The sequence below is a fragment of the Oryctolagus cuniculus genome, chromosome 5, assembly GCF_964237555.1.
Source record: "Oryctolagus cuniculus chromosome 5, mOryCun1.1, whole genome shotgun sequence".
NCBI classification, from domain to species: domain Eukaryota; kingdom Metazoa; phylum Chordata; class Mammalia; order Lagomorpha; family Leporidae; genus Oryctolagus; species Oryctolagus cuniculus.
Window position 1 is genome coordinate 12,384,330 of NC_091436.1, and position 25,714 is coordinate 12,410,043.

General features: G+C 44.5%; 1 protein-coding gene across 4 annotated transcripts in view; it reads left to right on the top strand.

Moving 5' to 3' along the window:
• Nucleotides 1-25,714, top strand: part of TFB1M (transcription factor B1, mitochondrial) — a 59,655-nt gene that overhangs the window by 7,492 nt on the left and 26,449 nt on the right. For 3 of the 4 annotated variants that reach the window (XM_002714950.5, XM_017345441.3, XM_070073370.1), the window contains 3 exons: nt 12,297-12,405; nt 14,130-14,281; nt 20,559-20,678. In XM_002714950.5, coding sequence (XP_002714996.1) covers nt 12,297-12,405; nt 14,130-14,281; nt 20,559-20,678 — 381 coding nt within the window. The remainder of the gene's footprint in view (nt 1-12,296; nt 12,406-14,129; nt 14,282-20,558; nt 20,679-25,714) is intronic. The other variant, XM_051855241.2, reaches the window with a different exon arrangement.

The window sequence follows — 25,714 nt, forward strand, 5'->3', positions numbered from 1 at the left end:
CTCTATCTCTGACTTTCAAATAAATAAATCTTCTAAATTTTTTTTTTTTAGTATTGAGGTATTTTTTAAAAAAATTTATACTAAGCCATAAAAGAGGAAAGCTTTGTCTCTTGCTGCAAAAAGACAAATATCACTTTCTCTGTGTGGTAGTTTTCCTTTTTCTTTTTTGATAGGCAGAGTTAGAGAGAAAGGTCTTCCTTCTGTTGGTTCACCCCCCAAATAGCCACTGCGGACGGCGTGCCGTGCTGCACCCATCCGAAGCCAGGAGCCAGGTGCCTCCTCCTGGTCTCCCATGGGGTGCAGGGCCCAAGCACTTGGGCCATCCTCCACTGCACTCCCAGGCCACAGCAGAGAGCTGGACTGGAAGAGAGGCAACCAGGACTAGAACTCAGCGCCCATATGGGATACTGGCACCACAGGCAGAGGATTAACCAAGTGAGCCACGGCGCTGGCTCCTCTGGTATTATTATTATTATTATTATTATTATTTTAAGATTTATGTTGTTGCAAGGCAGGGATAAAAAGAGGAGAGAAAGAGATCTTCCACTGGTTCACTCCCCGAGTGGCTGTGATGGCCGGGCTTGGGCCAGGCTGAAGCCAGGAGCAGGAGCTCCTTCTGGGTCTCCCGTATGGCTTCAGGGGCCCGAGGACTTGGCGTCTGCTGCTGCTTTTCCAGGCCATTAACAGACAGCTGATTGGAAGTGGAGAAACTGAGACTTGAACCTACACACATATGAGGTGTTGGTGCTGCAGGCAGAGGCTTAACCTATGCCACAGCACTGGTGCCTCTGGTATTATTATTTTTTTTTTTTTAAGATTTATTCATTTATTTGAAAGAGTTACACAGAGTAAGGAGAGGTGGAGAGAGAGAGAAGTTTTCCATCTGATGGTTCACTCCCCAGATGGCCGCAATGGCCGGAGCTGCACCATTCTGAAGCTAGGAGCCAGGAGCTTCGTCTGAGTCTCCTGCACGGATGCAGGGGCCCAAGGACTCGGGCCGTCTTCTACTGCTTTCCCAGCCCATAGCAGAGAGCTGGATCAGAAGTGGAGCAGTCAGGTCTCAAACCGGCGCCCATATGGGATGCCGGCGCTTCCAGCCAGGGCGTTAACGCACCTCACTTCAGTGCCGGCCCCCTGGTATTATTTTTTAATTTGATTCCATTGTGATCAGAGAACATACTTGGCCGGGGAGTGCTAGAAATTAGAAATCTAAAATTAACTTTAGCAAGGCCGCGCTCCTTCTCAAGGCTTCGGGGGAGAATCCATTCCTTCTGTGCTTCAGCTGCAGAGACGACCTGCACGCGTTAGCTCACGCAACTCTTCCACGTCTCCTGTGAACTCTTAATAGTCTTGCCTCTCTCTCATTGCGTCCCTTGTGATTATGTAGGGCCCACCCAAACAATCCAAGATAATTATCATATCTCAGAATCATTTAACTTGACAAAGTTAGTCTTGGGCTTCAGGGATTAGAATGGCAGGGGGCCGATCCTCAGCCAGTTTCAGTTCATTATCTGCAACTCTTGTTATTTTGGTGGGTGAGGTTTATCCTATAATCTGTCTTCAAGTAATAATATTCCACTTCGTGGATAGCCTGTAAATGTTTGCCTTTTCCTGCTACGCCTTTGTGTTATTGTCATTTTTTTTTAATTCACGTGTCAAGAGATTCATAGTACTAACATGGGGGAATGGGTGTATATATTTTTATTCCAGGTTCTTGTTATGCACAAATACAGGAATTCTAGGTGCTGACATAATAAAGTAAATTTTATTCAAAAGGTGAGAAAGCGAAGGCACTTGTGTGTGTGCATGCACGAGCGTGGGTTGCCCCACAGGGAGAGAGTAGGCAGTGGGCCCAGAGAGAGCGCTCCCCAGCACTTCCTCCGGATCTGGTCTGCAGCAGAGGAGAGCACTTCGTCCAGTTGTTGTCTGCTTCTGTGAGGTCGGAAACGGCTGCCTCAGCGGGCCTAAAATCCTAGGGGAGTATTGGATACTTCCGTAAAATTCCACGTGAATCCTGATAGACATCTTTTCGTGGTGCTTCTTCTCCTTTTCTCCCTCCCCAAATGAAACAGATACATCCCAGGAAAGGGGGTATTTATATTCACAAATAGAATCTAATGGGTTTGGGGGGGTGGCCTGCAGGAGCCTCCGGCTTCACTGTTCTAAACTGATTGCCTGCCTCTCCCATATGAGTGCAATAATTCCATTTTAAAGAAACTGACATAATAAGAAAAACGTCTTGCCTATTTCGCTACATGAAAATGGGTTTCCAGGGCTCCTGGTGCGTATTTCCATCTCTTACTATTTGCTTTCTCCCTCAAAGCCTTTCTTTAGCGTTTCTTAGAGTGTGGGCCCATTGGTGTTGACTCTCAGCTCTTAAAAGCCTTCATTTTGCCTTCATTTTTAAAGTAGTTTGATAAGAACTGGTGTTAGTTCTTCCTTAAAAATTCGATAGTAAGAGCTCAGCAGTGAAGCCATTTTGTCCTGGGCATTTCTTTGTTGGGAGATCTGTTAGTGTTCATTCAGTCTCATTACTTGTTATTGGTCTGTTCAGGTTTTCTGTCTTCGCAGTTCAATTTTGGTGGGTTACGTGTGTCCAGAAATTTATCCCTTTCTTCCAGATTTTTCAGTTTGTTGCAGATAATTGCTCATATTAGTTCTGGGTGGCCCTTTGTATTTGTCACTCACGTCGATTCCATAACTAGGCTGTTGTGAATAGCGAATGCTGCAATAAACATGGGAGTGCAGATGTCTCTTCCACAGACATACCAGTGGTTTCATTCCCTTTGGATGTTTACCCAGTAGTGGGTTTGCTGCATCATGGGGTAGTTCTGTTTTTAATTGTTCATTTGAGGATTTGAAGCAATTTATGTCAACAGTTTAGGCAATTTATATGAATACATATATTCAGAAACACACATTTAGAAGGTCGACATAGAAAAAAAGTCTTGAGTAGCTGTCTATGTATTTTTTCTTTTTTTTCTTTCTTTTTTTTTTTTTTTTTTTTTTTTTTTGACAGAGTGGATAGTGAGAGAGAGAGAGACAGAGAGAAAGGTCTTCCTTTGCCGTTGGTTCACCCTCCAGTGGCCTGTAGCTGGCGCACTGCGCTGATCCGATGGCAGGAGCCAGGTGCTTCTCCTGGTCTCCCATGGGGTGCAGGGCCCAAGCACTTGGGCCATCCTCCACTGCCCTCCCTGGCCACAGCAGAGAGCTGGCCTGGAAGAGGGGCAACCGGGACAGAATCTGGTGCCCCGACCAGGACTAGAACCCGGTGTGCCAGCGCCGCAAGGCGGAGGATTAGCCTAGTGAGCCGCGGCGCCGGCCATGTCTATGTATTTTTTAAATTCATTGTTGAAATCATTCCCAATAGACAACTAAAGACCTAAATAGCTTCTCTGGTGAATTCTATTGAACATTTAAAGAAGATATAATAGTACAGTAATATGTTCTCAGAAAATAGAAAAGGGTTGAAAACTTTCCATTTCCTTTTAAGATACCAGCATAATCCTGTTACCAAAACCTAATGAGGGCTGGCACTGTGGCGTAGCAGGTAGAGCTGCTGCCTGCAGTGCCGGCATCCCATATGGGCACTGGTTTGAGTCCCGGCTGCTCTACTTCCGATCCAACTCTCTGCCATGGCCTGGGAGTACAGTAGGAGATGGCCCAAGTCCTTGGACTCCTGCACCCACGTGGGAGACCCAGAGGAAGCTCCTGGCTTTGGATGGGGTCAGCTCTGGCCATTGCAGCTATTTGCAGAGTGAATCAGCGGATTGAAGATCTCTCTCTCTCTCTCTCTCTCTCTCTGCCTCTTCCTCTCTGTAACTCTGCTTTTTACATAAATAAATAAAATAAATAAATCTTAGGGGGGAAAAATCTAATGACTACAAGGAAGAAGATTAGAGATCTATAGGTATAATTCATGCAGGTGAATTAATCAAATCTAGGGAAAAGAAAAAATAAGATATGAATCATTAGATTTTTCTTTTTTCTGTTGCATATCTGCTCTATCCTGCATGTTTTCATGGCAGTAGCTATCATTTCATTTTTTAGTTTTTATTTATTTGAAAGAGAGAGAGAGAGAGGGGTCTTCCATCTGCTGGTTCACTCACCAGATGGCCGCAACAGCCGGAGCTGCGCCGATCTGAAGCCAGGAGCTTCTTCCGGGTCTCCCATGTGGGTGCAGGGGCCCAAGGACTTGGGCTATCTCCTACTGCATTCCCAGGCCATGGCAGAGAGCTGGATCAGAAGAGGAGCAGCCAGGCCTCAAACTGGTGCCCGTATGGGTTGCCGGCATGGCAGGCAGCAGCTTTACCCGCTATGCCACAGTGCCGGCCCTCTGTTTATGCTTTTTGTGGAAAGTATCTCTCCTTCATTTCTGAAGGATAGCTTTACTGGGCTGGCAGTTTGTCAAGCCTTCCAGTGTTTCATTCTGTTCTTTCCTGGCCTGTGAGATTTCACCTGAGAAGTCTGCTGTTACTCCAAGGTGATCTCCCTCTGTCTTACGCCTCAGTTAGAATCTTCTTTGGTCTGATCTATTAAGGGTCCCTTGGGCCTGGACCTGGATGCACATATCAGTCCAGAGATTTGAAAAGCTCCCAGGAGTTTGTTCATGTGTCTGCTGACGTCCCGGTCTGTTTGATCCACTGTTGTGGTGCATGGTCTGCCTTAGGCAGTCACCTCCATGTGCAGCTGCTTAGGCCTGCTTTGGTCCTTACTTGTGGAGGAGGCGGCAAACACTGGAAACCTCTATTCAACCATCCGAAAATCCTCCATTTCTTACTGTGTCATAGCTAAAAATTGCTTTGTGTATTTTTTCCAAATTTTTAAAAGATTTATTTATTTATTTATTTATTTATTTATTTGAAAGTCAGAATTATAGAGTGTGGGGAGCAACTCAGACTAGACTAAGTTACTGGAATTAAGACTTATTCTATGCATCTGCTCTCCCACAATATGGCGCTGGGAGAGGAGTAAACAACTTCTACACAGCTGCCTCTCTTTGGAGGAGAGCAACATGCTCGGCGTGTGGGTAGCAGAGTTGGGATTGGTGGAAGAGGACTATAAAGGAGGAGAGAGACAACATGCACCAGGAACATCTGGATAACATCTGAGCAGCCCCCGAGAGAGCCGGCCGGCGGTGTGCCGCTCCCCCGCGGAAGTGGGGAAAGTGGCAGGGGGAGCCGCCCTTCCACGGAGGTGGAAGGATCGGCAGCCAACCCGGGGAGGACCAGCAGCAAACCTGGGGAGGGCCAAGCAGACGAAAGAACAGCGCAGGGTTTAGTGTCGTTCCTCCGTGAAGAGGGGGAGTGACGTAGAAAGAGAAAGATCAATCTTTGACCCATTGGTTCACTCCCCAGATGGCTACAAAGACCAGGCCTGGCCAGGTCAATACCAGGAGCTTCTTCTGGGTCTCCCATGTAGGTGCAGGGGCCCAAACACTTAGGGCATCTTCCACTGCTTTCCCAGCCCATTACCAGGGAGGTGGATTGGAAGTACAGCAGCCAAGACCCAGGCCTGGTACCCAGATGGGATGCTGGCATCACAGGTGGCGGCATAACCAGCTATACCACAGTGCCGGCCCCCAAGTGTTTTTTTAATTTAGGAGAATGTAAATGGTCCTTTATACTCCATCTTGCTCAGAGTAGTAAGCTCAGGGGATTCTCCCTAGCCATTAAGTTAGATGATTATTTCTTGGAATTATGGAGACAGAAGGCAAGTCCTTGATTATTGTTAGTATTGCCCTGGTTTTAATAATCGGTGATGATTTTTACTTTATATGCAGAGAGCGGAGTTCATGGGCTTGAGAATTTTTATCTGTTGTGCGTGTTGCAAGAATAGTTAGAATATGATGTGTGAAGAGCCTGTTGTCAGTAGCCAAAGGTTAACATAATTATTCGCCTTCCTGCCATATTATAAAGGGATACATACAGTTATTTAGGCAGCTGGGCAGAAAGAGGTGTTCTTAGAGATAATGAAATTTTAAAATCCTTTCTCCTGACAATTTTTTTTTAAAGAAAAGGCTGCCTAAATTGCTGTTGTGACATGACTACTTTACATGCATAACTTAGCGTAACCATAGTTAATCAGAACGCACAAAACTCAACAAATGAGCAAAAGGTGCCTTACAGTCAAAGTATCGTCCTTCTCCACTACAAATTAGAAGTGCAGAGATCAATGTTAGAAGCAGATCCACCGACAACAGCAAAAAATGACAGTCATTATAGTGGCAGAAGAGCTAGCAACCCAAACATAAAAAATGCACTGTGGTAAAGGATGAGACACATTAAGACAAGGGTAAGATTGTTCTTAGCTTCAGGAGTTGAATCATGCACTATAGTTTTCATCTGCAAGTTTCTTAGGAGGTGTTAACACTTAAATGAGTAAAATAGAAAATTTATTAAAATCTAATTCTTTGACGAGGCTGAGTAAATGACTTTCTGCTATTCATGTTCTTTCTGGTCTTGTTTCATAAGCAAGCATCCTGACATTTTGAAATCATGCCATAATCTTCTCCTTGAAAAGGTGGACTCTGGTGTTGTCTTAAATTCCTCTTAATAGTAGCATTGATCTCTGTGTGTGTGTATGTGTTTTTAAGGTTTTATGTATTTTATTTGAGAGAGTTACAGACAGTGAAAGGGAGAGACAGAGAGAAAGGTCTTCCTTCTGTTGGTTCACTTCCCAAATGGCCGCAACAGCTGGAACTGTGCCGATCCAGAGCCAGGAGCTTCTTCCAGGTCGCCCACGTGGATGCAGGGGCCCAAGGGCTTGGACCATCCTCTGCTGCTTTCCCAGGCCATAGCAGAGAGCTGGGCTGGAAAGAGGGGCAGCCAGGACTCGAATATGGGATGCCAGTGCCGCAGGCGGGGGATTAACCTACTGTGCCACAGCGCTGGCCCCGTCTCTGCATGTTCTAAGGATAAAAGCTTTGTTCTTCATCTACCATATTCCATATCATATTCTTTTTTTTCTTTTTTAAGATATATATTATTTATTTGAAAGGCGGAGCTACGCAGAGGCAGAGAGAGGGAGAGAGAGAGGTCTTCCATCCGCTGGTTTACTTCCCAAATGGCCACAGCCACCAAAGCTGGGCCGATCAGGAGCCAGGAGCTTCTTCCAGGTCTCCCATGTGAGTGCAGGGGGCCCAACCACTTGGGTCACCTTCTTCTTTCCCAGGCAGTAGCAGAGAGCTGGATCTGAAGTGGAGCAGCCGGGACTCGAACCAGTGCCCACATGGGATGCTGGCACTGCAGGTGGCAGCTTTACCCACTATGCCACAGTGCCAGCCCCATATCATATTCTCTTAATCTCATACAGTTTCCCTAACAGTTATGCCAGCTCTTTGGCACTTATTTGTTTCAACAGTATGTCCTCTGTGTGGCAGATCAGCTGGAAGGTCATTCATGTAATGCAGCTGTTCAGTGTTGGCTGGCGTGAACCCTGACCCTGAGAACAGGCGTCAGACACACAGAGTAACTCTCCTGCGTAGTCCTTTGTGTGATGTTGTCGAAGTTCCGAGAAGTGCGTGCATTCTTTCCAGTTGCCAGAAAGTTACCTAAATTGGACCCTGGTCACTTGCGCCCTGCAGGAAAGCTTTCACCATGCCTTTGACTTTTGAGAGGGTTCTTTGAAATGGTCGTAAGGATGTTTCTACATTTGTTGTCCAACTTTGTTAAAGGCATTGTCCATTAGATTGTTTCATGTACACTTTCTAAAACTTCAAACCAGAAAGCATTCTCTTCTGTCTTGGAGACCTGGTACAATGATCTCTGGGCAAGTTAGAATGGTGTCCTGTGTTCATGCTGGCCACCCTGACGGTCATTGCCTGTGCTGTGGCTCTCGGGTGTATGCTTCCCTTTCTGTGGCTAGCTTTTCTGTCTTTCTGTAGTGTCTCTTACTCTTTGTTGACTTGCATCTCACTTTGGAAGAATGTAGAATTGAAAATGAAAATTGAAATAATAGAATGGTTTTAGAATGGCTGTAAAAATACTCATTGGGTTGTAGTTGGATTCCTGTGTTCCTGGTCAGCTGTGTCTGTGCTCCCATCCTGTGGTCACACCTACAGGGTTTCCAGTGTAATGAATGCTCCAGTTTTACTCTTTTTTTTTTTTTCTTTTTTTTGGCCAGGCGAAGTTAGACAGTGAAAGAGAGACAGAGAGAGAGTTATAGACAGTGAGAGAGAGACAGAGAGAAAGGTCTTCCTTCCGATGGTTCACTCCCCTAATGGCCACTATGGCCGGCGCTGCGCCAATCCGAAGCCAGAAGCCGGTACTTCCTCCTGGTCTCCCACGCGGGTGCAGGCGCCCAAGCACTTGGGCCATCCTCTACTGCCCTCCCGGGCTGCAGCAGAGAGCTGGACTAGAAGAGAAGCAACCAGGACTAGAACCCGGGGTGCCGGCGCCGTGGCTCACATGGCTAATCCTCCACCTGCGGCACCTCCAGTTTTATTCTTAAAGGGCTAGAAAAGGGGTCTTCCTCATCCCATTGCCATCCCCCAAAGAATCATGATGGCGAAGATACTTTTCTCTTACTGGTTGGTTAGACCTTCTCTGTGTGTCTTTAGTGAATATAATTTTGGGTGTGTGAAAGGATTTTGTCTGTACAGTAATCATATCAATCCAGTATGGATAGCACTGCGTTTCCTTCTGTAATTGCTTCAGGGCCCTCACATAATCTGGGACCACCACCATTCATTCCTTCTGCAGCAGGGGGTCAGAAAGGGAGGATCAAGCTACAGAGTTGTTGAGGACGAGGTCAGCTTTTAAGGATGGAGTTGGTTCGTCATTGACTGAGACTTAAACCTGAAAGGGAATCCGTGGGAAATGAAATAGAAATTCAAGTATAATTGTAAAGAACGGAAGGTGCATTTAAATTTATATCAGCTTTTAGGTATGCAGTTGAGTCTGTGAGTGTGGGAAAAATTTATTTTCTTTTTTTTAGTTTTAGTTATTTATTTGAAAGGCAGAGAGAGGAGGAGAGAGGTCTTCCATCTGCTGGTTCACTCTCCAGATGGCTGCAACAGCTGGAGCTAGGCTGATCCAGAGCCAGGAGCCAGGAGCTTCTTCTGGGTCTCCCACATGGGTGCAGGGGCCCAAGGACTTGCGCCATCCTATGCTGCTTTCTCAGACCATAGCAGAGAGCTGGATCAGAAGTGGAGCAGCTGTGACTTGAACCAGCACCCACATGGCAGAGCTGGCCTTGAAAAATTAACTTTCAGATCAATTGTCAGAGCATACAATGACAAAAAGGCCAGTGTAGGTTGTTTTAATCCTATCTACTAATTGCTTAATTACTTTCTATATATTCACATCATGTAACGTAAGCTTTTAGTTTAGCCTTTTTTTGATGTACTGATTTGTAGTGTTTTAATTATGTGGAACATAATTATAGAAGAAATGTAGCATCCTCCATTGCTGGTAAATTCCATCATTAAATACGTGCTTTTTAAACACAGCATTTCTCAGAGAGCTATCTCTTTTAATTTTTAGTATATTGAGGTCATTGTGTTTTCTTTAAAGAAAAAATTTATTTGCAAGGCAGAGAGAAGGAGAGAGATCTTTCATCATTGGTTCTCGCTCCCCACATGGCTGCAACAGCCAGGGCTGGGCCAGGATGAAGCCAGGAGCCTGGAACTCCATCCTGGTCTCCCACATGGGTAGCAGAGGCCCTAGGACTTGGGCCATTTTCGGCTTCTTTTCCAGGTACATTAGCAGGGAGCTGGACTGGAAATGGAGCAGCTGAGACACAAACTGCACCCATATGGGATTCTGGTGTTAAAGGCAGCAACTTAACCTGCTGCACCACAATGCCAGCCCTGAGGCCATTATGTTTTCTATTAAGTATTTCTGGAATTCACAGATCAAGTTTTAGAAACTCATGGTAATTAAAAATAATCCATAAGTACATTTGTGCCAGGGGTGCACAGTTCCATTTGTTGAACTGCTATGGATGGGGCTGGTGCAGTGGGTTAATCCTCCGCCTGTGGCGCCAGCTTCCCATATGGGTGCCAGTTCTAGTCCCGGCTGCTCCTCTTCCAGTCCAGCTCTCTGCTGTGGCCTGGGAAAGCAGGAGAAGATGGCCCAAGCCCATGGGCCCCTGCACTCGCGTGGGAGACCGGGAAGAAGTTCCTGGCTCCTGGCTTCAGGTCGGTGCAGCTCTGGCCATTGCAGCCATTTGGGGAGTGTACCAATGGACCTAAGACCTTTCTCTCTGTCCTTCTCACTGTCTGTAACTTTACCTCTAAAATAAATAAATAAAATCTTAAAAAAAAAAAAAAAAAAAAAACTGCTATGGATGGGGCCAGCCCTGTGGTATAGCGGGTAAAACTGTTGCCTGCAGTGCTGGCATCCCATGTGGGGGCAGGTTCGAGTCCCAGCTGCTCCTCTTCCAATCCAGCTCTCTGCTATGCCCTGGAAAAGCAGTGGAGAACAGCGCAAGTCCTTGGGCCCCTGCACCCACGTGGGAGACCCGCAAGAAGCTCTGACTTCTGGCTTCAGACTGGCACAGCTTCAGCCGTTGCAGCCAATTGAAGAGTGAACCAGTGAATGGAAGACCTCTCTCTGTGCCTCTCCTTCTCTCTCTGTGTAACTCTGACTTTCAAATAAATAAATAAATAAATAGTTTAAAAAAAAAAACAAAACTGCTATGGCTAACTGAACCCAGCTAGATGATTCCCAGAGTTAAACTGTCAACCTTCTCGCCAACATAGGCATTTCTGCTGTGTATTTCTGGTGCATATAAATTAATTATAATTTGATTAATTAAATACAATTATTTGTATAATCCTGTCTGATTTATTAGTGAAATTAATCTAAGTAAGTTTCTTGTCCCCACCAATTTTGAGGGCAGTCTCACAGCGTAAGAGAGAAAGTTTCCAACCTCACAAAAAGCTGATGCCATTTGGTTTGTTGACTGCCTCATTCACGTGTTGAGTGTGTAGTCAGCATCCCCTGTGACCTGCTGTAGCTCCAGGGGCTGCTGAGGGAAATAGGCAGCAGGTGCCGCCCTTGGGGAGCCTGTGTTGGTGCAAGGGAAGGAAACGCCCAGGAGTGGGCACGTAGGATCCGTGTGCTGTCGGAGCTACTACAGAAGTGTGGCAGGCTGCACTGTTGACAGCAAGGTGGGAGTGGGGAGTGGTCAGCAGGCCGTGTGCCTTGCCCCAGTGTCTCCTCTCTGGCTCTGTGACACCTCTCTCATCTTTGCTGTCTAGTGGCTTGTTAGACAACAGGAGTGTTGGAAGAGAAAAGCAGCTTTAATTGAGCTAGAGGAGTAGGCAGGGGTGTTTGGCAACTGAGTGGGATCCAAGGTTCTCTGAGCTCCTGGAGCTGGGACCTGTTCGCATTCTACTTGAGCTGGGAAGTCTCTCCTCAGTGATTATATTCACTCCTGTATTTTAAGCTTTGTATGCTCAGGGACTGCATGTTTTTTGTTTTTAATCAAGTACTTGAAGAAGTAAGTCTCCTTAAGGGGCACTTAACACAGTACAGCTGTGTAGATGGCTTAGCCATAAGGCTTTTCTGAACTTGACAGAATCTAGTACTGCGAGAGTATTGTAGCAAGGTGCCTGGACTGATGACGCAGGAGATCACAGAGGAACACTGGTTTGTTTTGTGTCTTCTGTGCTCAGAAGGACTGAAAGGAGAAGGAAAGCAGCTGATTAGGAGGTGGAAAAGGCTGTGAGGCAGCTGTTGGTAGCCATGCAGGATCATCCGTTAGCTTGATAGCATCTGTGGATCAAGAAATAGTAAGATGGGGGACATTGATCAGGGCAGTATCTCAGAGTACTGAGTGGGCTTGACATGGACACGTGACTTTCTGTTGGGTTTGAGTCTACCCATAGATTAAGTAAGTTATTGCCTTTGTATATATTTAGACATAAAGAGTTAGTTGAGCTGAACTCTTCTTTTTTAGGGTTTACTTTTGATTAATTCTCGGGGTTTCATTGTAAAGTCCTTGGTCTCCAATTTAAGAACTTAGGAGTTGAGTTTATGCTACATCTGTGCATAAGTAGTCGTTCTGAGGAAGGGCGTTACACTTAGACACTATTTGTGACATTGTAAGCTGCTGGGTGCTGTTAACGTGTTACAGTCCCTAGCCATTCTGTGTATGAGAGTGAAGCACAGTGGATCGTTGTGGTGGACACGGTGTCCTGTTAGGTCATGATTGCTTCTAGTCTCTGGCCTTTCCAAGTAATTTCAAGATGCACAGTTTAAAAAAAAAAAAAAGATGCACAGTTTAAACATTTAGTTTTGTTACTCACAAAGTAATGAGCTCACTCTCTTGACCTTTTTGTAAACTAGATGCTTTCTGACGCAGCACCCGGGAAACTGAGAATTGTTCACGGTGATGTACTGACGTTTAAATTGGAAAAGGCCTTTCCAGAAAGTCTTAAAAGACACTGGGAGGATGGTAAGTACCTTTAGATTCTTTTAAAATATTCTTTAAATAACTAAATACTTAATTATTCATATCACAAACATTACACACTTATAAATATTGTATGTATTAAAAAATTGAGCAGAATTAAGTAATGTACATTGTAAATTTTTCTACCATACTACTTTGTTCCAAAATGTGAAATTTAGTTACTTTTTCTGGGTTTCAGATTTTCAGTTTCAGTTCAATTCTTTCCAAATAAATTTGTGTCTTTTTTTTTTTTTTTTTTTTTAAGGTTTGTTTATTTGTTTGAAAAGGAGGATGACAGAGACATCTTCCATCCAGTGGTTTACTCCCCAGATGGCCACAATGGCCAGGGCTGGGCCAGGCAAAGCCAGGAATCTGGAATTCCATCCACATCCCCCACATGGGTGACAGGGACCCAGGCACTTGGGCCATCTTCTGTTGCTTTCCCAGGCACATTAGCAGGGAGCTGGATTGGAAGTGGAGCAGCCAGGGCTCATGGGATGTGGGTGTGGATGGCAGCAGCTTAACCCTTTGTGCACAGCACCTGCCCGATAAACTTGCCATTTTTATGACCTATGTACACAGATAGGCTATATTATAGGGTTACTTTCTCCACATGGTGAAAGATGTAAAATAGTAAATCATGCCCAAGCCTTCATTTAACTTTTTCCATTGTTTTTCAATACTCGGTGACCAACTAAGGCATTCTTCATTCATGGACAGCATTTATTGGGTACCTGCTCTGAGCCAGCTCTTCAAAATATTCTTAAAAAACAAACAAACAAACAACTTTTCTTGCCTGTTAACAAGTCTCAAAGCGGATGGAGGAGGCATTTCAACCTATCAGCATCCGGTGTCTCTGGCCCCTTAGGGCAGGGCCTCTTCAGAGTGGTCCTCACCTTCTAGTGAGTTCTCTCTTCCCAGCACACAGCCCTCAGGCTGTGCACCTGCTCAGTCACACTGGCATCACGGCGACCTCCTAACTGCCTGTTTGAAACCTTTCCTGACCGAGTTGTCTGGCATTCATCAGACTTAACCACTGCCTTCTGGGAGATGCCTCTGCTCTTGTCTTTCCTGACACCAGGCCCTCCTGTTCTGCCTGTCACATTTGTGAGCTTCCTCTGAGTGTCCTTTGCTGGTATTCTTTCTCCTGCCCCTTTCTGCACGTGGTTGCTTCCAAGATTTGTGTTTTTGGGCATCTTCTCTCGCTGCGGGTGTGCCTGGACACCTCCACCCCGTGATGTCATTAGACTAGCACACAGCAAATACTCCTGTCTGTCCCCAGCCTGTCTGTGTCCCCAGCCCGTCTGTGTCCGCAGCCCATCTGTATACCCAGCCTGTCTGTCTGCAGCCCGTCTGTGTATGCAGGCTGTCTGTGTCCACGGCTGGTGTTCCCTTCCTGGTCATCGGACTCTCTGTCAGCTCCGTGGACACTTTTTCCTCATCTGTCCAGACTCAATTGTCTCTACCCTCACACCAGCTATGTTTCATATACTTCCTAATCCAGAAGTCTGAGGACTTTGACTTTGAGCATGAATTAGCTAGAATTCGAAGCTGATTGTGAGGAAACATTGCTTTTGAAGAATGAATGCCCTGAAAAATATTCAGCCATGTCTCTTCATATGTTGTTGTTTGATGCTATTAATACACAGTGAAATTTTGCTCTGAACTAAAATTATACTAAGAATACATTGATGAAATCACTCCATGTTTTATCCCCTGCCACGCAGACCCTCCCAATGTGCATATTATTGGAAATCTGCCGTTCAGTGTCTCAACTCCACTGATCGTCAAGTGGCTTGAGCATGTGTCCTGCAGAGATGGACCTTTTGTATATGGTAGAACCCCGATGACACTGACGTTTCAGAAGGAAGTGGCCGAGGTAAGGTTTAACTTTCTAGCTAGTTGGTCACATTATCAAACCTTGAAACAGAATTCGATTACTCAGAAAATTTCAGCTTCAGCTCAGCCTGCGATGACGAGAGTAGACATTGCTGGAAGCTTCCGGAGAGAACAGCGGTGATATGTATTGGCCAAAATGGCCCTGTGGGAAGTAGCAGGACACAGGGGCCACGGCTGAGTGCGATTGGCCATGCATTTGTAAATAGGGATTGGATTCAAAGCTGAGAAGGGAAGGAGGTTGAGGTCTTGTTGTCCACAGTAGACTTTGACTTCATCCCTCACCGCACTTCTGCGGGCACTCTCTGGAAAGTAGGTCTCCAGGGGCAGTCTGGCATTCATCAAACTCTTAACCACTGCCTTCTGGAAGATGCAGTGAGAAGGGGCAGTTTTTGGATCCACAGACGTGATGTGCAAATACTAGAGTATTGCGATATGTATGCTTGGTCTGATAAACACCTGTGTCAGTAACTGAACTACCAGCACCTGTGACACCCGCTTGTACGCCTCTGACTGTATCTCCTGTCCACCCGCTGTGACTTGGGAATTTGTTACCCCCTTACAGAGGCTTTTCACATAGATTTCTATGCATATAACTAATATACTGTAGTTTTGTCCATTTTTGCGTTTTATATAAATGGTTTACAACTGTATGTATTCTTTGTATCCTGAACATTATTTGTAGGATTTGCTCATGTTGCTTATAGCTGTAAGTTTGGTAGTAATAGCTATACAAACTACCTACTGTTTTGACTACATTATAATTTATCTGTCCATTCTTCTCTTTTTGGACTCTGAATCTGTTTCAGTGTTTTGTTATCACAAACAAAACTGTCACAAACATTGTTTTCATTTATGCGAGGTACAGCACAGGATCAGGATTTCTGTAGGATGTGTGTCCAGAAGTGGAACTGTACATCTTCACTCTCCCTACAAAATGCCAAATTGTCCTCTAAAGCCACCGGCAGTATGTGAGAGTTCATTTTGCTGTCTATTCTTGCTGGTACTCACTAGTATTGGACTTGTACATTTTTATTAATCTGCAGGTAATAGGATGTCACTGTATTTTATTTTGTCTCTGCTGATTTTTAATGAAATTGAGCACCATTGGTGCTTTTTGAGTTTTGTTTTTGTTTGTTTTGTTTTTTTGGTCAAGTGATTGCCTTTTGCTCATGTTTCTTTCTGCTTGTTTTTCTTCCTAATTTGGAGGAGGTCTTACTCCACACTACTACTTATTGCATTTGTTGCATATTTCTTGTACTCACTAGCTGTATCACTGTCTTTTTGCATTATCTCTTGAAGACCAGGCATTCCTAATTTTAAACTTACGGTTAGTGGGGCAGGCATTTAAGATGCTGCTTGGAATGCCCACATCCCATATCAGATGCCTGGGATCAAGCTATGGCTCAGCTCCCAATTCTGGCTTCCTGCTGATGTACTCCCTGGGAAGCAGCAGGTGATGGCTCAAGTACTTGGGTCCCTGTCACTCATGTGGGAGACCCAGATTGAGTTCCAGGTCCTTGGTTTTAGCCTGGCATAACCCTAGCTGTTGCGGGCATTTGGGGAGTGAGCCAGCAGATGGAATATATCTGTCTGTTTCTCTGCCTTTCAGGTATAATAAATACTTAATAGTTAATTAGTGGCTAGTGTCCTTTGTGAGTTATGGAGAATATCTTTTTGTATCTTGATATCATGAAGACATTCTTCTGTTAATTACTGGAAGTTTTATGTTTAACTTTGCACCTTTGTTATCTGTAATCCTCTTGGGTGTGTAGGCTGGAAAACTTGGCCTTCGAGTATGTGGCCCCAAAACTCTCGTGCTCGATAGTCTAGGAACTGCTTATCACAACAATGTAGGCTCCTCCGTGTTTGGACTCCAGGACGCTGCCCCACTCTCCTCAAGGTCCTTCTCACTACCTGTTTGTGAATATCCTGCTTGTCTTCTGTGAGTTTGAATTAGGCTCCTGCTAGTAGTTTTCTTAACTTTTGGATTTGTTGGTTCTGACAAAAACCACTGTTGCGTCTGCACTCACAGCACTTCTGACATCCGATGCGTGGGTTTTCCCCACACCAAGCAGTTCTCCCACAGCTGGAGCTGGGTGTCCTGCCATTTAATTAAACTCTGATACCATCCACCTGTTGTTAGTGCCAGACCCACCCCCTCCCCGCAAAAGTTAAGGACTGAGTCCCCCCAGACCACTCCACTCCTGAAGCCGGTTGTACATCTGTGCCTCCAGAACCTCTGAACGACCAGCTAAAACTGGGGTCCCCCAGCCCCCTCTGCAGGTTGATCACTTTCCGGAATGGCTCACAGAACTCAGGGAGACACTTTACCCACGTGGAAGTAGCTGGTAATCCATCGGTCTTTCTGATGGCCGGCAGCATCCTCAGGATACCTTGGGACGTCACCCCAGGTCACTCCATCGCCTCCACAGTCTGCAGGTCACGTTTGATGAAAATGGGGTTGAAGAACAGAAGGCGTTGCCATCACTCAAGAAAGTGTAAGCAGTTTAGGAGCTCTGCCAGGAACAAGGACCAAAGACCAAACATACGTGTTCCTGTACCACACAGGCATTATGGTGTTTCTGTTCTCAGGTGACCGAGAGGTGGAAGATACTGTGTGCTCTCATTCTGTGGCGAGAGCAGAGGCTTGGGAGGAGTGAGGTCCCCTGTGACGCTGAATGTTGCTTCAACTTTGACATAGACTGTTTTCCCTAACAAAATAAGGTGGATTTTAGTTTAATTTCATCATGACTATGGAAAAGAGTTTATAGTGAGTCTATCTCTCTAGAGATAGATTATATAATGTATATATAGTACATATATATATATAATGTGCCTATATATGTATTATGGAATGCACTAGAAGGGTGAGTATAGAAGGGTGCTCCTCTGGTTTTCACATTTTGCAAGTGAAAGTGTCAATGGGAGAGTAGACAGCAATATTTTCTTATTTACTGCTTGCCCTTGACATGGTCATCTGAGCAATTTTGTATGTTAACCACTGATAGCACTTTTTGACATTTATTTTGTTTGGCTCTGTGAGCTACAAAACAAAACAAAACAAATGAGCACCATCATCTTATTCCTTTTTCTAGGGCTGCAGGGTCTAAATGTCAGAATCTGGTGCCTACACATTAAGGCGCATAGAGACAGTATGAAGTCAACAGCTCGTAAAGTAGAACCGCACTGTGTAGCAATAAATGAGACCTCAGGGGATCTCATTGGACCTCATTTTACAGTTGATGAAGCTGAGGCTCAGCTTGGTTTAATGCCTTCTCGGAGGTCATAGAGCAGTGACAGAGCTGAACTGGAACACAGGTCGTGTGCTTTCCGCTGAAGTCACGACTTCTAGTTCTCTCTGTCCCTGGAACTCTGGGTCCAGAGTCAGCCCCCCGTCTCCTTCCTTCTCTGGGAGCCCTGGCTGCCTTGGGGCACATCCCCAGCAGAGAGGAAGTCACCTTTCCATGAGTTATGTGGTCTCCGAAGTGTGCCCGTGTGGCTTCTCAAGTGTAAGCCTGATTTTTCTACTTGTATTTGAAATAGCTGTAGAAGAATAATAAGAACATTTTATGACTTATTTGACCCCTTGTTTTTCTCATACTCAGAATATTTTTAAAAGCTGAAGGGTTAGAGATTTTCTTTCCATAAAAAATTAACTGATTTGGGGCTGTGGCGAGGCGAGTAAAGCTGCCACCTGCAGGGCTGGCATCCCATGTGGATGCCAGTTCCACTCCCTGCTGCTCCACTTCCGATCCAGCTCTCTGCTAATGCACCTGGAAAAGCAGTGAAAGATGGCCCAAGTCCTTGGGCCCCTGCAACCACATGGGAGACCTGGAAGAAGCTCCTGGCTCCTGGCTTTGGATTGGTGCAGCTCCGGCCATTGTGGCCATCTGGGGAGTGAACCAGTGCATGGAAGACTTCTCTTTCTCTGCCTCTGGCTCTCTGTAACTCTGCCTTTCAAATAAATAATCTTTAAGAAAAGAAAAGAAAAATTAACTAGTTTTGTTTCCCAGCCTTTTGTTGTTAAAATCCTCTGTCTGTGAGAGATTTTGGATTTTCATGTCTTGCCCTGTAATCTGTCACAGAAGTTGCCAAGTTTGAGTGGCTGGTAGACCTTTTAACTGTTAGCACCTTTCCAAGAAGTCCTCTTGGAGGCTTCTCTGGGACTTGGACTTTCTCTTGGAGTTGGGGACGGCTGTGTGTGCTCTTTCTGGTGCACTGGTGTTCTACCCCGCGCGCTGGGCACACTTGTTCACAGGTTGAATAGATCGAGTTAGCAGGTCAGCATAGCCCTACACCTGACGTTACTGCGTACACGGCTCTCTAAGTGAAATACTCCAGTGTGTCTTCACTTCTGATCGGTTTGCTTTTTTACATAAAGTGACTTTTAAATTCTTGAATCCACCCTTGGAGACCTGCTTTTCAAATGTCAAATGAACTTTTAACTATGAAGAGGAAGAAAATCATAACTATAGGCATTTCTTTTGGCTTAATTTCTGATTTTGTAATTGTACTCATGCTAAGTGTTAATTTTAATGACTTTGAATTGTGTCAGTTGGATATTAACCATTTACAATGCATTTGGAGTTTTACTCCAATAGTGAAATTACATAAAATTAAACTTTTTCTTTATGAAGAACTAGAAATATTTTTGACCATTTGATCCATAACCTTCTTCTTTATCTCACATCTGTACTTCTGTTATTTGTCTTAATGTGTGTTTTTTTTTTTTTAAGATTGATTTATTATATGAAAGGCAGAGTTACAGGGAGAGACAGATAAAAAGATCTTTCATCAGCTGGTTCACTTCCCAGATGGCTGCAACAGCCAGTGCTGGACCAGGCCAAAGCCAGATGGCCACAGTAATACCTTAATTTTAATGTCTAGTGAAGCAATCTCCCCTCAACATTGGTGGAGTTAAGAATGCCCGGGCTGTTCTTGGCCTTACGGAAATTTTATATAGAATATAATTTAAAATACATATAAGAGTATGTATGTGGAAATTAAATTTCTCTTTTAAAAATCCTGCTGGTGGCCGGCGCCGTGGCTCACTAGGCTAATCTTTTGCCTGCGGCATCAGTACTCTGGGTTCTAGTCCCGGTTGGGGCACTGGTTCTGTCCCGGTTGCTCCTCTTCCAGTCTAGCTCTCTGCTGTGGCCCGGGAAGGCAGTGGAGGATGGCCCAAGTGCTTGGGCCATGCACCCGCATGGGAGACCAGGAGAAGCACCTGGCTTCTGGCTTTGGATTGGCGCAGCGAGCCAGCCGTAGCAGCCATTTGCAGGGTGAACCAACTGAAGGAAGACCTTTCTCTCTCTCTCTCTCTCTAACTCTGCCTTTCAAAAAAAAAAAAAATCCTGGTATTTTGGTTGAAATTTCATTGCATTTATGAATTTTCATATACTTAAATAATTTTAAAATGATAATGTTTTTGTGTTTAAAAAATCCTAATTTACTGCAATAGTCTTTTATCAAGAATACCTAATTCGGGGCTGGTGTTCTGGCGTTGTGGGTAAAGCTGTTGCCTGTGATGCTAGCACCCAATATGGGCACCGGTTCGAGTCCCAGCTGCTCCGCTTCCGATCCCGCTCCCTGCTAATGGCCTGGGAAAGCAGTGGAAGATGGGCCAAGTGCTTGGGCTCCTGTACCCACATAGGCAACTTGGAAGAAGCTCTTGGCTCCTGGCTACAGCCTGGCCCACCTCTGGCCATTTGTGGAATGAACCAGCCAATGGAAGATTTTCTCTCTCCCTGTCTCTCTCTCTAACTAACCCTTTCAAATAAAAAAAAAAAAAAAAACAAAAACTAATTCTCCAAGTGTTCTAAATAAAGAAGAGAGAACACCATTAAAAATGTCCATTCCTGTTGGGGTAATTTAGAAAATTAAATATTTGAGAATCTTTAGTTTATTGTGCTTGCTAGTTTCATTGTCAGCCGTTTGCTGATCTGATTGTTTATTTTATGCAAGGCCTTCTCTTATAGAATATGACAAGAGTTTGGAAATCCCAACAAGGCCGGGGTGGGGAAGTTTTCTAATCTGACCTTGTGAGTGTGATCCAATGCACAGTTCTTGGCTGTACCTCAGTGGGTACTGGAGGAAAATAACTCCCCATGTCGGCTGCCCAGCATGTGTTGGATGGCCTGTGATTTCATCATTTCCTGCAGAAAATCCACCTAGAGCACGATGGTGGCGTGTTGGCTCTGCTCCGTCTGCGCTGGCTGGATTACTCACTCACTCAAATGCATTTTGTCCTTCTGCAGAGACTCGCAGCCACGACCGGGAGCAAACAGCGCAGTCGCCTTTCCATCATGGCCCAGTACCTCTGCCATGTGGAGCACGTCTTCACAATTCCAGGTCGAGCGTTTGTCCCCAAACCAGAGGTGAGGCTCTGCTTACCTGCTTCGTCGGAATTGGGAGTTTAGTTGTCGTCTTTGTTCTGCCTAAGATTTGTCCTAGGAAATAGTCTGCAGGATCTAATCTTGATTTACATGTGAACAGTGCCATAATGTTTTCTTTACTTCTTCTGAAAAAGAACCACAGAAATCACATGGGATTGTGAGTATTGCCCTGGTGGTGGTGGTATAGGCATATGTAGCCTAATTGTCATTCCAAGTTCTTGCCCGCATGGAGTTAAGAATTCACAGAGACATAGATGCAGTGCACAGGTGAAGAGCAGGACTTACTTAAAAGCATGCATGTGAGTGGGCCACCCCACACAGATACCTATCATGGATGGGCCAGGGAGTTGCCTGTGAGGAGAGAGCTTGGGAGGAGGTAAGAGAAGGACCCTTAAGCAAGAACCAGAAACCAAAAAGCAAAAATAGGGTGTTCCCATGTGTAACAGTCACTTTTATGAGGTAGGAGATGGTGTCCTAATTGAATACACAAGCAGGATGGAGTCTGGGCAGTGTTTAGCATGCATGAGGCTTTCTGGGAATTTCATGGTGCCCCGACATGTAGCCATCATGGTGTCTCTTCTTCCTGGTCCTGGCTGAGACACAGGTGCATCATAGGAAAGTGAGTGTACTGGATTGACAGGTAAGGGGTGGAGTTACAGTGCAAGGCTGGAGGCAGAAATTATTAGGAACATCTTCTGGCTCACCTATTCCTGCCGAATCTTCCTTCCTGTTTCCCCCACGTCAGTGGGCTCTTCATCATCATCTGGTAGTCTTAAAAGTGTCCTTTTATGAAAGATAAGTTATGTGGCCACCCCGTGAAAAAAGATCTTTTTGTGATTTCTGATGAGATTTCTAGCTACATCAAACATTACTTATTTATAATTTTTTTTGCAGTTTTTCGAGAGACTTTTGGTAGTGTTATTTGTGACAGATCACCTGTGGGAAAATAGTTGAGTATTAAACTAGGTTTAGTCTGTTATATGCTGGTTATGTGAGTCGATGCCAACTGCAGAAACCAAGTTTTTCTGTCCTTCTCATCTCCCCAAAAGAAAACCTGGTGTTTGTTTTAGCAAAGCCACTGCTTGGTAAGTTGCTGCATGATGCGGGCCATGAACGCTCACCCGTTTCTTCACTGACTTTTGAGCACCTGCCGTTTGAAACTCCCTGGGTGGGGCAGCAAGGGGAGGCACCAGGGGTGGGAGCCCATCAGATGGAGAGTCTGCTTGGGGGACTTCCCCACCTGGAGGGGAACAGGCATTTCCCTTGTTACTAAAACTGTAATAGAAAGTCTTGTAAAGTCGTCTTTATAGCATTTGGCCTTCATAAAGTACATAGCATGGAGATATGTATGCTGTGCCTTGTAGATTAGAGTGGAGCCCCCACCAACAGTGGTAGTTCTGTTTGTGTAGCTTAAAGTTGGCCATAGACGTTCCCATGATCTTTGGCACCACATTCACACTTCCACTGCCGTTGGCCGTCCTCCCCATCCTCCCACCCATCAGCCAAGGGGACTGCAGGAACTGAGCCCATCTTCCACTCACGGAACAGACCAGCCATCAGCTTTTCCGGAGTCACACTCGGAGCCTGATGATCGCTCCCACCTCCCTTCAGCACCTCAAGGCTTCCAAGACATTGTGGATGACTTCTGCCCAAATAGTAATTTTAACACCAGAAAGGTCTTATAGGTTGTCGTCAGATTTAATGCTTTTGTTCTTTCAGGGACTTTTCTTTTAGAAAGATAAATATTTTGCCATGCATATTTGTCTGCATGAAACATTTGGTATGGGATAAGACCCGTTATATCAGAAACTAACATCTTTATTTATAGATGTTAAATAGTCCTTGCTATAATCGAGACTGGTTATCTAAGTTTTATAAGGCATTTCTTGGGGTGTATGCTGAAATATTTTTAGTAGAAAGTTTCTCTTTGTTTTAGTTCCTCAGTTGAGAATATTTGATGGTTTTTAGAGGTTATTCTCAGCTTTGATTTAAGGGTAGGTTACACATGCAGTTTATTAATTAAAATCTCTTTCCTCTGGAATTAAGACCTCAAGAAAATATTCATTATTTGGAAAAAAAAAAAAACAAAACACCACTAGTCATGTCTTTGATTCTCTTTTTACTGAGAGATATTAGTTTTTTTGGGAAAACTACACACATTCTTAGCAATTTTCTTTGTATGCTTTTCATTATGTTATAAATATTACATGGAGGGGATTTATTTTTAATCTAGGAAAGCAGTTACCAAGGAGAGAGAATGTAGGATGATAAAGGAACACAGTATATCAAATGATTAAATTTTAGTTCTGTGAGAATTCTCTGCTGTTCTGAAGTAGTTTTATCATATTAGGACAGATTAGGAGTACTCTGAGGAAAGCCAGAAAATATTTGATAGTTGCATTGACTTTTTAAAAATTCACTTTCTCAAATAAGAAAGGGAAAGAATTTTCCCAAAGATGATCAAATAATAGTGCGAGACTGTCCCTCTGGCTAAACCTTCTGAATACAGGGAGAGAAAGTGCTAGACACAGATCACGGCACACAAGGTGAGACTGGCTAAGTGTTAACACAGAAGGGCAAGTGGATTCCTGGGGCCATTGCAAGGGAGAGGTTAATGCTCAGAGGAAATTTACATTCACTACCTGTTCTCAGTCAAAACTCTAAAAATTAGATCTAGAGAATTTATTTTCTCATCTGATGAGCAGCTGATGTATAACCCCTCACCCCTTAGGATTCTTTCTGTGAGTGTTGCTGTCCTGTCTGTCCCTTCTATTTATTTGTCTTTTTTCTGTATTTTTAACTGATACATAAAAATTGTACATATCTGTGGAGTACCATGTGATATTTTGATACATATATACATTGTGTAATGTTCAATCCAGGATAAACATCTGTCTCAAACATTTATCATTTCTGTATGGTAAAAACTTTTAAAATTCTATTTTTTTAAAGATTTATTAATTTATTTGAAAGGCAGAGTTACAGAGAGTGAGAGGTCTTCCATCTGATGGTTCACTCCCCAGATGGCCAAAACAGCCAGAGACTTGCCAATCTGGAGTGAGGAGCAGGAGCTTCTTCTGGGTCTCCCACACAGCTGCAGGGGCCCAAGCACTTGGGCCATCTTCCACTGCTTTCCCAGGCCATTGCAGAGTTGGATTGGAAGTGGACTTGAACAGGCGCCCATATGGGATGCTGGCACTGCAGGTGGCAGCTTTACCCGCTACACCATAGTGCCAGCCCCCTTATATTCTTTTAAAAAGTGTATATGTGTGTGTGTATTTACATGTAATCAGATAATATCATTTTTAAAATATTTATTTATTTGATAAGAATTAGAGATCTTGCATAGTTAGGGCTGGCCAAGCCAAGGCTGGGAGCCTGGAACTCCATCCAGGTCTTCCAGGTGTCCCACATTGGTGGCAGAAGCCCATGTGCTTGGGTCACTGCTGTTTTCCCAGGTGCATCAGCAGGAAGCTGGACTGGGAATATGGCAGCTGGGATTTATGTTGCATTCATGTGGGATGATGGCTTTGAAGGCAGTGGCTTAACCTGTTGTAACACAACACCAGCCCCCATATAATACATCATATTATCATTACCTATGCAGAACACGAGAACTGCTCCGTCCTATCTAACTATAATACCTGTTAATGAAATTTTCTCCATCTCCCCCAGCTTCGTAGGCCTCTTGGTAACCGCCATCCTATTCCCCATTTCTGTAAGGTCAGCTCTTTCAGATTCCACGTGCGAATGAGATCACCTGAGAGTTGTCTTTCCCTGTCTCTCTCACTTCACTTTAACATAATGTCCTTCACTTCCAACCCTGTTGTTGCAGACGACAAGATTTCATCCATTTTTTATTATGGGATAGTAGTTCATTGTGTGTATGTTCCATATTTTCTTGGTCCATTCATTGATGGGTGGACATTTGGTTTGTTTCTGTGTCTTAGCTATTGTGAACAGTGCTGAATTCAACACGGGAGTGCTGATGTCTCCTCAACAGACTGATTTCATTTCCTTTGCTGTTTCTTGGCCTTTTGATTAACAAACAAGCAGGCTTTATGGCAGAATTTTGCTGCCATGTGGCTGTCACAACCCTGTTCTGAGTAGGTGATCTCAATTCCTGCCTGACTTCAGCTCTCAGTAGCTGCTCTAGTGTTGTCTCTAGAATTTAAATGTTCCTGTCTACAGAAAGCAACTTGTTAGGTTTCTAATATTAGCCATTTGGTCTAATTTGGTACTTGAGCTACTGAAGTTTGTAGTATATAGATTTCAAGTTAGAAATTTTTAATTTTGTGTTTTCATTTTCACTTTTTCTTATAGATTTATTTATTTATTTGAATGTCAGAATTGGCAGAAAGAGAGAGAGGGAGGTCTTCCATCGCTGGTTCACTCCCCAAATGGCTGCAATGGCAAGAGCTGGTCCATTCCAAAGCCAGGAGCCTAGGAGCTTTTTCCAGGTCTCTCATGAAGATGCAGGGGCCCAAGGACTTGGGCCATCTTCCACTGCTTTCCCAGGCCATAGCAGAGGGCTGGATCAGAAGTAGAGCAGCTTGAACTCGAACTGGTGCCCATATGGGATACCAGCACTACAGGCAGTGGCTTTACCTGCTATGCCACAGTACCAGCTACATTTTCACTATTTTTTTTTAAAGACTTCCTTATTTATTTGAAAGGCAGAGTTGCAGAGGGAAGCAGAGAGATCTTCCATCCACTGGTTCACTCCCTAGATGGCCACAACCAGGAACAAGGAACTCCTTCAAGGTCTCCCATGTGGGTGCGGGGCTTAGGTCTCACCACTATCCTGTGTCGAGTTAAAAGGCTGAGTTTAACACATCCCAATTGAAACAATAATTCCTCCCTTGAAGGATTGTTGTGGGGAATTGGGATACCAATGCTGAGTGCCTCAGTTGAGTGTCTGGCACATGGAGGCAGTCAATCAAAGGTAGCTGTAGTTGTTAGTTGTCATTGTAAACAGGAATATATAGACTAAGTTGTAGTACCCTGATATAATAGGA